Raw genomic sequence first — 16314 nt, 5'->3', positions numbered from 1 at the left:
TAATTTTTTCTTCTAATCTAGTATTTTAGACAATTCTAAGACTTTTTTCTATAGCATTTCTCTCGGAAATGTGACGTTTGCGTGATAGGACCCCTCCTCCCACCTCTCCCCAACAGTGTTAATGGAATAGCTACATTTTTTTCCCCCCTACAAAATCCAGTAGTTAGGACTATTCTAAGACATACTTATGTTTTTTAGCATTTTTCTCGGAAATGTATCGTTTTCGAATTACGACACCCTCCCTCCCCAACAATCAGAAGATTTGCCTGGTCCCAAAGGTAGGTTAATTAGGTCCGGAAAGTTGCCTAGGTTAGGTTAGGTAGGGTTGGTTGGTTTGAACAGCAAAACTTGGTTTCCTTTTCTGCTGGACTGTCGAAACCAACCCTACCAAACCTAACCTAGACCAGGGCAACCTTCCAGACCTAACCTATAACTTAGTGTTGAGACCGGGGCAACTTTCCGATTGTTTTTTGGGGGGAGGGTCATAACTCGATAACACATTTTCGAGAGAAATACTACAGAATAGATGTGTCTTAGAGTGGTCTAAACTACTGCATATGAAAAACAAAATATCGAAATTCCATTAAAACTGTTGTGGGGAGGGAACCTGGGAGGGTCATAACTCGAAAACGGCACATTTGGGAGAAATGCTGTAGGAGAAAACTCTCAGAATGGTCTAAACTCTAAACTAATAGATGTGAAAAAAAAAAAGAAAATATCGAAAATCTATCTCCAGTTTAAACTGGAGGTTAACCGAAAAAAAAAAAAAATCTAAAACATGAGATTGAATTTCATATAATACACAAACCGGTACTTATTTTTTTTTTCTAGATCATGATCATGCATGAGAAAGATCCACGGCATTTGTGTATATAGTTGCCTACTATCGAGTCCCATACATCATTTCATCATGTCGACATCTGATGAAGAGCAGCACGCTTCAGGTTCAGCTAAAGTTGATACACCACCAAAAAAAAAGAAACAAGTGGTCCTTCCAGTCATTTAAAACTGAGTGGTTACAAGACCCAGCTCTTAAAGATTGGTTGTGTACAGATCCAAATGATAAACTTAGTGCTTTTTGTAGTGTTTGTGACACGAAATTTAAACATGCTAACAAACAGGCCTTACTACTTCACAAAGATACACAGAAACATAGAAAAACTCAGCTGCCAAAAAATCCAGTACACAGATCAGTAACTTTTTCAAACCTGAAAAAGAAATTTCTACTTTACAAGAAAAAATTTCAAGGGCTGAGGTGTATCTGGTAGGGTATCTGGCTGAACATCAAGTTCCTCTTTCTCAAGTCGATCATCTTGTTGAAACGTTAAAGGTTATGTTTCCAGAATGTAACACTGCTCAAGGAATGGCACTGAAACGCACCAAAGCTTATGTGATGCAAGAAGGTATTGCGTATGAAAAGCGAAAAAGTGTTGTTAAGATTTGCAAGAAACAGAAATTTTCTCTTATTATTGATAAATGTACTGATGTTTCTGTGACACAGGTGTTAGCGGTGATGGTAAGATACTTTGATGAGAAAAAGAAACTGGTTGGTGATGCAGTACTGGATACAATTGAGGTAGACGGGGGAAGTGGAGAAGCATTGTATAAAGCTGTAAAAGGTCTTCTTCTTGCACATGGCATAACACTGGAAAATATAATAGGATTTGGCAGTGACAATTATTCTGTTATGATGGGTGCAAAAAGCAGATTTCAGGCTCACTTGAAAAGGGATGTTCCGTCAGTGTTTGTCATGGGATGTGTGTGTCATTCTTTTGCACTGTGTGCTAATCATGCCAGTAAACTCCTTCCATCTTGGCTAGAGGCATTTCTGAAAGATATAACTTCTTACTTTGCTCGAAGTTCTAAACGGCAGCATGATTTCCACACTATACAGGAGGTTGTCAAAGTATCCCAACACAATATGTTGAAACTTGCTCAGACCCGTTGGTTATCTAGAGGACGAGTCATTGAGCGTATTCTTGAGCAGTGGGATGCCCTGGAACTCTTTTTCCAGAGTGAATCAGTAACTGACAAAGTTGACGGGGCTCCACGCATCTACAATAATATGAAAACACCTGGTACCAAGCACATGCTTTTGTTCTTAAATTATGTTCTGAGCAAAGTGGACAGAATGAATACTGAATTCCAGTCAGAGTACTTCAGACTTCATAAACTCTACCCATGTGTATGTACAGAGTATTGCAAAATATTAAGCATGTTTGTTAAAGATGAAGTTTTGAGAGATGAAAAATTGTCCAACATTGACCCTGCAAACACTAAGATTCACAAAGATCTTAATGATATTCATTTAGGAGGTAGGTGTGCAGCAATGCTGCTTAAAAAAAATCTAGGAGATAAAACTAAACTCTTTCGCTCTGACTGTCTTGCATTCCTTATTGAGCTATGTCTTCAAGTAAAGAAACGGTTTCAGTTTGAAGAGAATTCTGTCATTGCCATGTTAGTGTTTGAAACCTAGTATTGCACTGAGTGACACTCGTCATCTGAAGTCAATCACTGAGCTTGCTATCCATTTCCCATTACTTGTTAATGAAGAACAATATGATGATCTACAGGATGAGTGGAGGGGACTGCTTTATTCAGCAGAAACGCTAAAGTATATGGCAACTCTCAAGGTACCTGAATTTTGGTATTCCTTAAGATCTGTAAAAGATGGCAACAAAGTTTGCATTGCTATCTTCTTTCATGTGTGGACTACTTGCTTTGCCTCATTCATCTTCTTGTGTGGAGCGAGTGTCCTCTCAGCTAAATTTAATAAAAACTAAAAACACAAACAAACTCCACACAAGAACAGTTGCTAATAGGTTGTTGGCGAAGCAGGCAATTTCTCGCCAAGGTATGACGTGTTACTCATGGGTGCCACCAAAATCAGTAATTGATGATGTCAAAAATTGACGTTGTCATTAAGAGGTACACAGAATATCTTGAAAAAGTAAAACAGGAAGACAGTGTTACTCTTGAAGTATCAAATGATCTTGCAGTGCCTATGCAAAGCTACAGTAGCCTGAGCTGTACTCTTTGTAATCATATTAGGCTAATGATAGAGACAACCTCTTCAGTACAATGACGCCCTTCACCCTTTGAGGCTGGTATTTAGTGCAGATTCGCCAACTTATAGGTCTGATATACCCTGATCCATTCTCTTGTAGATATATGTCCCACCGTGCCCCATAGTTATTTATTTTTTTGGAGGGGAGAACACAAGCTTATTTTATTCAACTAAGGAAAAGCTCGTGTACTGAAGGGGTTAAACTCAACATAGTTTTTTGTTTCATTTACATCTTTAACATGTATTCTTATTTTTGTACCTCTGAACAGAATATTAATTATATTGAGTTTGTTGCCTGTTTGGTATCATGAATAAATAATGAAGATTTTGCTTATTCAGTCATTAGCCACATTCACCTTGCTCTTCTGTTGATAAAGTACGTACCTTTCAGAACAGATCTATATAATGTAGTAACTCGAGCAGTATTGGTCAGATAACACTTTTAGAAATTCAAAATTTCCCGGGAAAAATAATTAAAATCGTCAGGAAGACCATATGCCAATACTGTATGGCAACGGAGATTCAGTTAATGTATACTTTTATTATTTTTATTAATATATAGTACCTTGAAATTTTTTACCCAATCTTGAAAGTTTTTACCTGAACATCTTGAAAAATACACTGATCATGAGTGGCAACGCTGATATGACGTAATACACGAGGGAAAGCCCGGGCACCAACCTCCAACGATGAAAACGAGCGATGATCTAAATAGTTTGGAGCGGCTTCTAGCCTTTTATAAGCATCAAGACAGTATTCGGGAATCGGCTAAAATTTTAACTGATTATTTTATACTATTATCGATTCTCTAGGATCATCAAAGAATACAAAAGATACGTTTGTACTCAACATAAATAGAAAAGTGACATACGATGTTGAAATTTTTGTAATAAGTTTTGCAGGAACTTTAATCATAATGAAGCCAAATTAATTAAGAATTCGGACAGTTTTATTACCCTTTGTCGGTTACATGCCTACGTGAGTGTAACCAGGACTCAATAACATGCATTTCGCTCTTCACAAATGACAATCTTCAATATTCTTATTTCAGACATTCTCAATTCACCACTGCATAGTACAAAAGCGGAAATCTATTAACTTCGGCAGGTAAATCTCTAGATCAGAATACGAGAAAGACATTCGCGACTATTAATCTCTACTAAAATTTCGCGTTATACGTCTTTGTTGGGAAGAGCTGGTCCATATGTATAACAGTTAATCATATTCACATCAATACTTGACTTAGTACTATCAATGTCACAATCATGTTCACATTATGAATATCAACTAAGACTAGACTTAAATATAGAACTTTAAATCATGAGCTATACTTAAAATACTTAAACTTATGATCACACTTTCAATACTAGCTTATACTTACACTAATACTTAAAATTATGACACTACATATCTGTCTATCTATCGCCAGACGCCTTAATCCCGTTAAGGGATGGCCACAAACAAATCGCCTCCATTTCGCCCTGTCCCCCGCCATTTCACTGCCCTGCTACCAGCTTACACCTCCCTCTCTTATATACCACTCCACTCCATCCCTCCATCTCATCCTTGGCCTCCCCATTACTCTCCCCCCTCCACTTCACTCGCCCACTCTCCTCGTCAGTCTCTCGCTCTCCAACCTCTCCACATGGCAAAACCACCTCAATGTGTTTCTCCTAACGTTTCCTATCACATCCACACCCACACCACAACGCTTTTCACTTCCTCCTTTGTCAGTCTGTCTCTCCATGTGACTCCACATGCATCTCTCAAATATCTCATTTCCACCGGTCTCTCTTTCACAAATAATTATTGGTTTATCAGAACGCTTACATATTTTAGAAGTGCATCCAAGTATGGAGATGTTTTAACTTTTAAGTGAGCCCACCAATGGCTCCAAAATCATTAAAAATCAGCCACTTTATTCCAGTATATACAGGGTGGTCCATATTATCCATATACTATACAACACTCCTTTTCCTTGCTAGTAGATTTCTTGTTTGTTAATGGAACGGCTCAGTCAGCGTTATCAAAGTCTGTTCTGCATCATTTTAAAAGTTTCTGCTCTCACTGTCACACCCACAACCATACCTGCAGACTAAGCTGTCTCAGCAACACAACAAACCACCTTGTGAGCATCCACTTAAGTGTTATCTATGGTTAACCTTGCATATGCTGTTTGTCCACCTGCCGTTACCAACACAATCTAAACTAGCTGTATATAGACACATGATATATATGTCACGTCTTTATCGTCACATGAAACATAATATAGTCTGCCCAGTACTTGCAGCCAAAACAACTTTATTCGCCTTGAGTGAAGCCATTTTGTTGCAAAAGGATTAATGATTATATTTTTTGTGGGCTTAAATATGAACATGTGTAATAATTTTTCATGGCTTCCAGATGAGGTGTGGATGAGTCTGTTGATCGGGGTGGTGGTGTGGGCAACCACTCTGTGGGTCATGCAGAAGGTTTACATATGGGGGACAAGAGTAGGTCGTGACCTGCGATTCAACACTGGCCTCCTGTATGGCTGGGGTGCCCTCCTTGAACAGTCAACTCCTGATCCTTTTGTCAGCATCTCAGGACAAGTAAACTAGAAAAGCTTTCATCTTTAACATTCAACTTTTTCAACAGTGATCATTAAGTTTATCTTTCTGACAGTTGTAATTCAGTGGCAACCTAGGACATTGTTGTAAACAAGGGAACGATCTTCTATGGTGAGTGGTAACTGTATAACCAAAAGACGTCTGGATTTTTTTTTTTTGTTAATAACAGAACGGAGGAAGGAAAAACAAATGGGTAAAAAAAATAATCCATACACCAGATTACTGGTGTCCTCTGTTCATAAAATATCTGTAACAGTTAGACTTGAACAGTTGTGGGTTGAAATTTGGAGGAAAAAAACTCTGGGGAAGCGAGTTCCAGAGAGATGCAGTTCGGGGAATGAAAGAATTCTGATAGGCAGAAGTTCTGCAATATCGTTGAGTGACATTCCAGTCATGAGCGCTACCAGATGCCCGTGTAGCACGAGGGAAGGCATGGAAAGGTGGCACCAAGGACGCAACTTCGTAAGATAATGCAAGGGAGGCAACATTCCTTCTTACTTGCAGGGGAGGTAGTTTATATGTAATGGCAGGGTTGTTAATGATTCTAACGCCTTTTTTCTGAATTTTATCTAGTTGTCTTAATGCAACCTCTCCACAACCATTCCACAAGGGTGAGCAATATTCAAGCTGAGAGCGCACATGACTCTTATAAATTATAGCTAACTGCTCATCGGCGAAGAAGTTACGGACTCTGTACAATAATCCAAGTTTCTTTGAGGCGGTTTTAGCAAGTGATCTGACATGAGAGGTCCAGCTGAGGGCACTGTTAAGTGAGACACCAAGAATTTCAATACTTTTGGAGATGGGAATATTAGCAGCACTGAAGGTATTGTACGAATCTGGCAATATCTGTCTATTAGTAAACTGCACATATTTAGTTATACTAGCATTAAAAGAGACAAGGTTGTTTTGTCCCCATTCACTGATTGTAGATAGATCTTGATTTATGGAGATGGCTGTACTGAGTTGAGAGGTAGAGATATTAGACTTTGTAAATGGATGTCTGAGTGTGAATGAACTATGTAGTGTTGAGTCATCTGCGTATGAGTGAATGGGATTGTGAGTGACAGATAAGAGATCATTAATATGAACCAGAAATAGGGTTGGCGCCAGAACTGATCCCTGCGGCACGCCGGCGTTAATTAAGTGGATATTCGAATATACATCATCTACTTTTACTCTTATTTTCCTGTCACTAAGATAAGAAGAAATCAAAGGAACAAAAGACGTTAGTCCATACCTAGGGAGTTTGGACAGCAGGGAACGGTGCCATACTCTGTCGAAAGCTTTAGAGATATCAAGAGCTACTGCATGAGTTTCTCCAAAAAGATCAATTGATTGATGGATGGTATGAGTTAAGAGATTGAGTATGTCAATGGTGGATCTTTCGTGGCGAAAACCGTATTGTCTATCACTAATTAAGTTGTTGGATTCAAGATGTTTAACAATATGCTTATTAATTAAAGTTTCAAATACCTTACCAAGAGAAGATGTGACAGCTATTGGTCTGTAATTGGAGGGGTCAGACGAACTTCCTTTCTTCGGAACAGGGTGGATATTGGCTTCTTTCCATGAATTTGGGAATAAAAAAAGTACGTATGCATAGTCCGAATAATTTAGCTAGGACAGAGGCAAGTTCAGGGGAACACTTTTTCAAAACAATTGGCGGAATTCCATCTGGGCCTGGAGCTTTGTTGGCAGGTAAATTGTCTAGGATGGATTTTACGTATTTTGTCTGTATTTTAAGTGGGGCAATTTCAGGAGAATCAAGTTCCAGTACTGAGACATTCTGGCTGGTATCATCTATGGTAGAGTTTTTTGCAAAGGTACTAGCAAGGATATCTGCTTTCCCACGTGGGTCATTTGTAATATTGCCATCTGAAGATTTTAGTGGGGGAATGGAAGATGACTTGTTAAAGTTATTATTGAAAGAATTAAGAGTTGACCAGAATATTCTATTGTCATTAGGGTTGTTAAGTAGTTTTGATGCTTGCTTTTGAAGAAAGTTTGATTTAGATAGATTTAATACAGCTTTTGCATGATTTCTAGCAATTTTAAATTGGGAGAGTGATTCAGAAGTTTTTGATTTTAAGTAAGAGTTATATGCTAATGACTTTTGGGCTGTTGCTCTGGCACAATTGCCATCAAACCATTTTGGAGAGTTTGATCTTTTAGTGAATTGTTGACTTGGTATGAATAAATCCATATCAGCTAGTATTAAGTCGCAAATGTGGGACTGGGTAGAATTGGGATCACTAGAGAAGAAAGACTGCCATGGAACATCAGCAAGATAATTTCTAAATCCATCCCAGTCTGCCCTGTCAAAGTGCCATCGGGTCACCCTGACAGGTTCAGAATGGGGAGGTGTAGGAGGGTTAACTAATGAGGCTTTGATGAGATTGTGGTCAGAGGATCCAAGTGGTGACAGTACCTCTATCCTGTATTGAGCTGGATTATTTGTCAAAAATAAATCCAAGAGATGGGCATTATGGTCAGGATTATCAGGTATTCTGGTTGGTTGCTTTACCAACTGGGTGAGATTAAATGATTCCGCAAACAGCTCGCATTCTAGACCAGTGTCTTCAGTCCGGGCAGAATGCAATAACCATTCAACAATGGGTATGTTAAAATCACCCAAAATGGTAATTTCATTGCCAAGGGCAAGGGCAAGGTTACTCAACTGAGTGGATATGGAATCAAATACACTGGGTTCCGAAGAAGCACTGGGGGAACGATAAACTACACAGATATATTTGGTAATGTTTTGGCAATTTAATTTATATAATGAGTAATCAAAACTGGATGAAGTGAAGTTTAAAATTAGTGTCAACTGCATATTGGGATTTGATATAGCAACAGGTGCCGCCCTTGTTTCGAAAGTTTGTAAGGAGTTGGTAACCGGGAAAACAAAATGGAGATATATCGGTAGAGGGTAAGATTTGTGGTTCTGTGAGGAAAAGGGCCAAAGGGGATATGGACTGAAGGAAAAAATGAACTGAGTTTAAATTTGTGGTAAGGCCGCGGATGTTGGTAAAGAATAAGGCCGCACCGTCACCTCTTCGCCGACGAGCATTCCCGGAAATAGCAACAGTCGCTTGATGGCGACAGGGAGGACCCTGTGCCTCCAGCCCTACCCTGCCGGTGGTGGCAATCCGAGGTACCACCTCATTTGATAATAAGATTGCAGCGGCCATTTCTAAAGATGTGAATAGAAGGTGTGATATGTTATGCGCATGTAGTGTGGTGTTGACAGTTGAAGGTAGAGGTATTATGAGAGCATGCTGGCCTACTCTCTGTGTAAATGAATGCACTGAAAATGTTCAGAAAAGGGAGATGGTCAGGATCAAGTCCTGAGGGCTGGTGAAACGGGAGCTCCAGCTCTCCCTTACACCAGCTTGCCATCCACCTCAGGAGTACTGTCCTGTTCAAATGGTGCTACAGTCTACTCATATATATATATATATATATATATATATATATATATATATATATATATATATAGATAGATAGATAGATAGATAGATATATAGATATAGATATATAGATGTAGATAGATAGATATATTGAGCCTCTGTGGTACAGTGGTAGAGTGCGATTTTCGCACACTGATAGACGCGGGTTCACCTCCCACCAGAGTTGTCAAAACTTTGGAAAGTGTTCATCAAGCCACTGACAGCTCTGGCGGACAGAAGGGGTGCTATGGTTGAACCAGTGTTGCATACTAGTATGCTTGACCCAGCCGGCATAAGGCGGGGAGATTACACTTGGTTCGCAAACTACACACACATCCAAAGCCACTACAACACTACAGTCACATTCACAAGCACTTCTCACGCTACATACAGTCTCTACCAGACAGCCTAAGCCACTTGGTAGAGATACATTGGCTGTATCGTCCCTGCTTCGGAAGAGATAGGCCGGTCCTGCAGTGGACCTCAACGGCTGATGATATATATATATATATATATATATATATATATATATATATATATATATATGTGTGTGTGTGTGTGTGGAGCCTCTGTGGTACAGTGGTAAAGTGTGCGTTTTCGTACACTGGAGAGCGAGGGTTTGCTCCCTGCCAGGGTAATGGGAGCTTTCTCCTGGCCATGTACTGCTTGGCGGACAGAAGAGGTGCTGTGGTTGAACTAGTGTCGCTTACTATAAAAGTATGCTTGCACCTAGTCTGCTTGCGAGGGCCAATTACACTTGGTTCACAGACTACACACACATCCAAAGCCATTCCAACACAACAATTCCACTTACAACACTTCACACCCTACATACAGTCTCTACCAGACAGCCTAAGCCACTTGGTAGAGATACATTGGCTGTATCGTCCCCACTTCGGTTGTGATAGGCCGGTCCTGAAGTGGATACTGAAAGGTATGAAAAAACACAGAAATCATAGTTCATCACAATGTTTGTCATGAAATGCCATTCATTAACATGAAATCATGTTCCCTTGTTTTTCAGGACCATTTGAACGCATTTTGGCATGGAATCACCTAGTTCTCTAAAGTAATCTAAGGACATTTCTTTGCACCAAACATTTGCCAGTTCAGTCTTGAGGTTGTCCAGATTGGACGTCTTCCTCTCTGCCATGAGTTTCTTCATCTTTGTCCAGCAGTTTTCTAAAGGAATTAGATCCGGACTGTTGCCAGGGCAGTCGAGGACCTCAATCCAATTATCCTGAAGCCATGTAGTCACCTTCCTTGAACTGTGACATGGAGCTGAATCGTACATGAAAATGTCTCTCCCATGAATAGTAAAAAAGTTTAACAAATGATCTTTCAGAACTTGAATGTACCGACCACCAATCATCATCAAGTTCTTAGGAAGAAAATAGATGCCTCCCCTTCCCATTTCACCTCAGAAACACTCCCATACCACTACTGATTGTAGATGCTTAACAGTCGGCACCGTGTAAGCAGGGTCATATCGACTACTGGAGGCAGGGCATTGAACCTTGGAAGAACACACCTGGAACACTTGAATTGTGCTATCGTCGGAAAACATAACTTTTCTCCACTCATCCGATGTCCAGTGCGCATACTTCTTGGCAAATTGAATATACTGCTTCTTCATGCGATCAGTGAGATGCGGTTTCTTGGCTGCGGTGCAGCTTGGCAAATCCAGCTCCTTCTGCAAGCGATGTTGGATAGTTCTAATTGAGACGTCTTGTAACAGCTGGGGATGCATTCTCTTCAATTCTGCTGCTGTCAGTCGAGGATTCTTGATTACTTCCCTCTTCAGAAACGTATCTGTACCTCTGGAAGTCTTCCTCTTCTTTCCACCGTCATGCTTGTGCTCTGGTACGACATCAGGTGGCAAGAATCTTCATGACGGTCGATTATGCGCATCCAGTAAGTTCACAAATCGTATCGATAGTAACATTATTCTGCCTCCATGCAATGTTACGGACCCTCTCATCCCTTAAGCAGTACTTTCCAGGGATGACAGCTTGACTCTAGGAAAATAAAAGGCAAACAGTAATCCATACGAAAGAAAAGGGAGTTGCAAGCTCGAAGCGACAGGAACATATACTCCCACTCTCGCTTCTGGGCAAGCACTGACGTGCTGAATGTTTCACCACCTCCTGCCAACACCAGAGGAGTTGCCAGTTACTTCTCGCCCCCCAAAATCACTTGATACAGGTGGAAACACAAAGCAGTTGCCAGTTACTTCTCGCCCCCCAAAATCACTTGATACAGGTGGAAACACAAAGCAAAAACAGACAACTCTCCCATTGCATTTCTGTAAGTGTAGGTCCAAAGTCATATATATATAGATAGATAGATAGATAGATAGATAGGTAGATAGATATAGATATAGATATAGATAGATAGATAGATAGATAAATAGATATAGATATAGATAGATAGATAGATAGAGGGAGAGAGAGAGAGAGATACATATATATATATATATATATATATATATATATATATATATATATATATATATATATATATATATATATATATAAAACAGAACAGAGGAAGGAAAAACAAATGAATAAAAAAAAAATAATCCATACACCAGCTTACTGGTGTCCTCTATTCATAAAATATCTGTAACAATTAGACTTGAACAACTGTGGGTTGAAGTTTGGAGGGAAACAACTCTGGTGAAGCGAGTTCCAGAGAGCTGCAGTTCGGGGAATGAAAGAATTCTGATACACAGAAGTTCTGCAATATGGCTGAGCGACATTCCAGTCATGAGCGCTATCAGATGCCCGTGTAGCACGAGGGAAGGCATAGAGAGGTGGCACCATGGATACAACTTTGTCTGAGCATTTGCCATAAAAATATCTGTAAAATAATGCGAGGGAGGCAACATTCCTTCTTCCTTGTAGGGGAGATAGTTTATTTGTAATGGCAGGGTTGTTAATAATTCTGACAGTTTTGTTCTGAATTTTGTCTAGGTGTTTTAATGCAACCTCTCCACATCCATTCCACAAGGGTGAACAATATTCAGGCTGAGAGCGTACATGACTTAAAAATTATAGCTAACTGCTCATCAGTGAAGAAGTTACGGACTCTGTACAATAATCCAAGTTTCTTTGATGCGGTTAAAGCAGGTGATCTAACATGGGATGTCCAGCTGAGAGCATTGTTAAGTGAGACGCCAAGAATTTCAATACTTTTGGAGATGGGAATATTAGTAGCACTGAAGGTAATGTACGAATCTGGCAATATCTGTCTATTAGAAAATTGTATATATTTAATACACAGAAGTTCTGCAATATGGCTGAGCGACATTCCAGTCATGAGCGCTATCAGATGCCCGTGTAGCACGAGGGAAGGCATAGAGAGGTGGGACCATGGACGCAACTTTGTCTGAGCGTTTGCCATTAAAATATCTGTAAAATTATGCGAGGGAGGCAACATTCCTTCTTTCTTGAAGGGGAGATAGTTTATTTGTAATTGCAGGGTTGTTAAAAATTCTGACAGTTTTGTTCTGAATTTTGTCTAGGTGTTTGAATGTAACCTCTCCACATCCATTCCACAAGGGTGAGCAACATTCAGGCTGAGAGCGTACATGACTCTTAAAAATTATAACTAACTGCTAATCAGTAAAGAAGTTACGGACTCTGTACAATAATCCAAGTTTCTTTGATGCGGTTAAAGTAGGTGATCCAACATGAGAGGTCCAGCTGAGGGCATTGTTAAGTGAGACGCCAAGAATTTCAATACTTTTGGAGATGGGAATATTAGTAGCACTGAAGGTAATGTACGAATCTGGCAATATCTGTCTATTAGAAAATTGTATGTATTTAATTTTACTAGCATTAAATGAGACAAGGTTGTTTTGCTCCCATTCGGTGACCGTAAATAGGTCTTGATTTATGGAGATGGCTGTACTGAGTTGAGAGTTAGGGACTTTGTAAATGGGTGTCTGAGTGTGAATGAACCATGTAGTGTTCAGTCATCTGCATATGAGTGGATGGGATTGTATGTAACTGATAAGAGATCATTAATATGAACCAGGAATAGGGTTGGTGCCAGAACTGATCCCCGCGGCATGCCGGTGTTAATTGAGTGGAAATTGGAATATACATCATCTGCTTTAACTCTTATTTTCCTGTCACTAAGGTATGAAGAGATCAAATGAACAAAAGACGTTAGTCCATAGCAAGGGAGTTCGGACAGCAGGGAACGGTGCCATACTCTGTCGAAAGCTTTAGAAATATCAAGGGCTACTGCATGAGTTTCTCCAAAAAGATCAATTGATTGATGGATGGTATGAGTTAAGAGACTGAGTATGTCAATGGTGGATCTTTCGTGGTGAACACCATATTGTCTATCACTGATTAAGTTGTTCAGTTCAAGATGCTTAACAATGTGCTTATTAATTAAAGTTTCAAATACCTTACAAAGAGAAGATGTGACAGCTATTGGTCTGTAATCAGAGGGGTCAGAGGAACTTCCTTTCTTCAGAATTGGGTGGATATTGGCTTCTTTCCATGAATTTGGGAATGAAGAAGTACGTATGCATAGTCTGAATACTTAAGCTAAAACAGAGGCAAGTTCAGGGGAACACTTTTTCAAAACAATTGGCGGAATTCCATCTGGACCTGGAGCTTTGTTGGTAGGTAAATTGTCTAGGATGGATTTTACGTGTCTTGTCTGTATTTTAAGTGGGTCATTTTCGGGAGCGTCAAGTTATTGTACTGGGACATTCTTGCTGGGATCCTCTGTGGTAGAATTTGTGGCAAATGTACTGGCAAAAATATCTGCTTTCCCACGTGGGTCATTTGTAATGTTGCCGTCTGAAGATTTTAGTGGGGAATGGAAGGTGACTTATTAAAGTTATTATTGAAAGAATTAAGAGTTGACCAGAATATTCTCTTGTCATTAGAGTTGTTAAGTAGTTTTGATGGTTGGTTTTGAAGAGAGTTTGATTTAGATAGATTTAATACAGCTTTTGCATGATTTCTAGCAATTTTAAATTGGGAGAGTGATTCAGAAGTTTTTGATTTTAAGTAAGAGTTATATGCTAATGACTTTTGGGCTGTTGCTCTGGCACAGTTGCCATCAAATCATTTTGGAGAGTTCGATCTTTTAGTGAACTGTTGGCATGGTATGAATAAATCCATACCAGCTAATATTAAGTCGCAAATGTGGGACTTGGTAGAACTGGGATCACTAGAGAAAAAAGACTGCCATGGAATATCAGCAAGATAATTTCTAAATCCATCCCAGTTTACCCTATCAAAGTGCCATCAGGTCACCCTGACAGGTTCAGAACGGGGAGTTGTGAGGGGTTTAACTAATGGGGCTTAGATGAGATTGTGGTTGGAGGATCCAAGTACCTCTATCCTGTATTGATCTAGATTATTTGTCAAGAATAAATCCAAGAGATGGGCATTATATTCAGTATTATCATGTATTCTGGTTGGTTGCTTTATCAGCTGGGTGAGATTGATTCTGCAGACAGCTCGCTTTGTAGACCAGCATTGTCATTCTTGGCAGAATGCAATAACCATCCAACATGATGTATGAAAAAATCACCCAAAATGGTAATTTCGGTGCTAAGGGCGAGGTTAGGGTTACTCAACTGTGTGGATATGGAATCAAATACACTGGGTTGCGAAGAAGCATTGGGGGAGCGATAGGCTACACAAATGTATTTGGTAATATTATGATAATTTTGTTTATACAATGAGTCATCACAACTGGATGAAGTGAAGTTTAAAATAGTGTCAACTGCATAGTGGGATTTGATATAACAACAGGTGCCACCCTTGTTACGAAAGTTTGTAAGGAAATTGTAACCGGGAGAACAAAATGGCGATATATCAGTAGAGGGTGAGATTTGTGGTTCTGTGAGGATAAGGGCTAAAGGGGATATGGACTGAAGGAAAAAATGAACTGAGTTTAAATTTGTGCTAAGACCGCGGATGTTGGTGAAGAATAAGGCCGCACTTTCACTTCTCTGCTGATGAGCGTTACCAGAAATTGCAACAGTAACTGCCGGCACAGTCGCTTGATGGCAACCGGGAGGACCCTGTGCCGCCAGCCCTACCCTGCCGGAGGTGGCAATCCGAGGTACCACCTCATTTGATAGTTATATTGCAGCAGCCATTGCTAAAGAGAGTGAATAAAAAGTGTGATATGTTATGCGCATGTAGTGTGGTGTAGACAGTTGAAGGTAGAGGTATTAAGAGAGCATGCTGGCCGACTCTCTGTGTAAGAGAATGCATTGAAATTTTCAGCAAAGGGGGATGGTCAGGATCAAGTCCTGAGGGCTGGTGAAACGGGAGCTCCAGCTCTCCCTATCACCAGCTTGCCATCCACCTCGGGAGTACTGCCCTGTTCGACTGGTGCTACAGTCTACTCCTGCATTTTATATATATATATATATATATATATATATATATATATATATATATATATATATATTTATATATATATATATATATATATATATATATATATATATATATACACACACACAGTATATATGCTGTTTTGCTTCCATAGTAATATACTGTTTCACTTTCCAGGCAAGCTACATTTTTTTTTAATGGCATCATCACCACACGGTACACATATTATCCACATTAATGTAAAACAAGGATATAAAACCATTAAATAATACTTCATTCCAGTACATCCATGCATTCATTGATATTCAACAATATTATCACATTCTCTACCTTTATACTTCACACTTCTTTTATAGAACTATGTAATTCAGATAACATCAGAACATTAGGATGCTCTCTTTTAATACCATTTTCACGCTCTAATAAATAAAAATATTTTTACATCATTTATTTGGTGTATATATTTTTTCATGTCCGATACAAACCACATTTGCTAATGTCATGCAATACGTTTGATATACTACGTGACGTATATTTAGCTAGTCTAGACACAAGACCATATACATTTGTTGTAGCATATTCACATAATAAAGACCGTATGTAGTCTGTTATCACTGCAACAGGATGGCGGCAAATTTGGAAGATTGCACTACCCACATCATCATCGTCATCATCGTTATCATCATTATCATTATCGTCGTCGCATGTGATGTACTATACATTTAGCTATTATATATACACAGTAATACATATTCATTATATCTTTTTCACAAAGTAAAACGTGTTCCTGATCAGCTAGTCAG

The 16314-nt window shown here is 39.3% G+C and overlaps 1 protein-coding gene across 1 annotated transcript in view; it reads left to right on the top strand.

Annotated features, from left to right (window-relative positions):
- The window catches only part of LOC145397144 (uncharacterized), a 65599-nt gene that overhangs the window by 24546 nt on the left and 24739 nt on the right, over positions 1 to 16314 (top strand). The window contains 1 exon segment of the mRNA XM_080270341.1: positions 5471 to 5658. Coding sequence (XP_080126467.1) covers positions 5471 to 5658 — 188 coding nt within the window.

Source organism: Coenobita brevimanus, chromosome 40 (genome assembly GCF_032717465.1).
Source record: "Coenobita brevimanus isolate Jiangsu-jjx chromosome 40, ASM3271746v2, whole genome shotgun sequence".
Taxonomy (NCBI): domain Eukaryota; kingdom Metazoa; phylum Arthropoda; class Malacostraca; order Decapoda; family Coenobitidae; genus Coenobita; species Coenobita brevimanus.
This window is presented reverse-complemented; position numbering and strand designations above follow the sequence as displayed.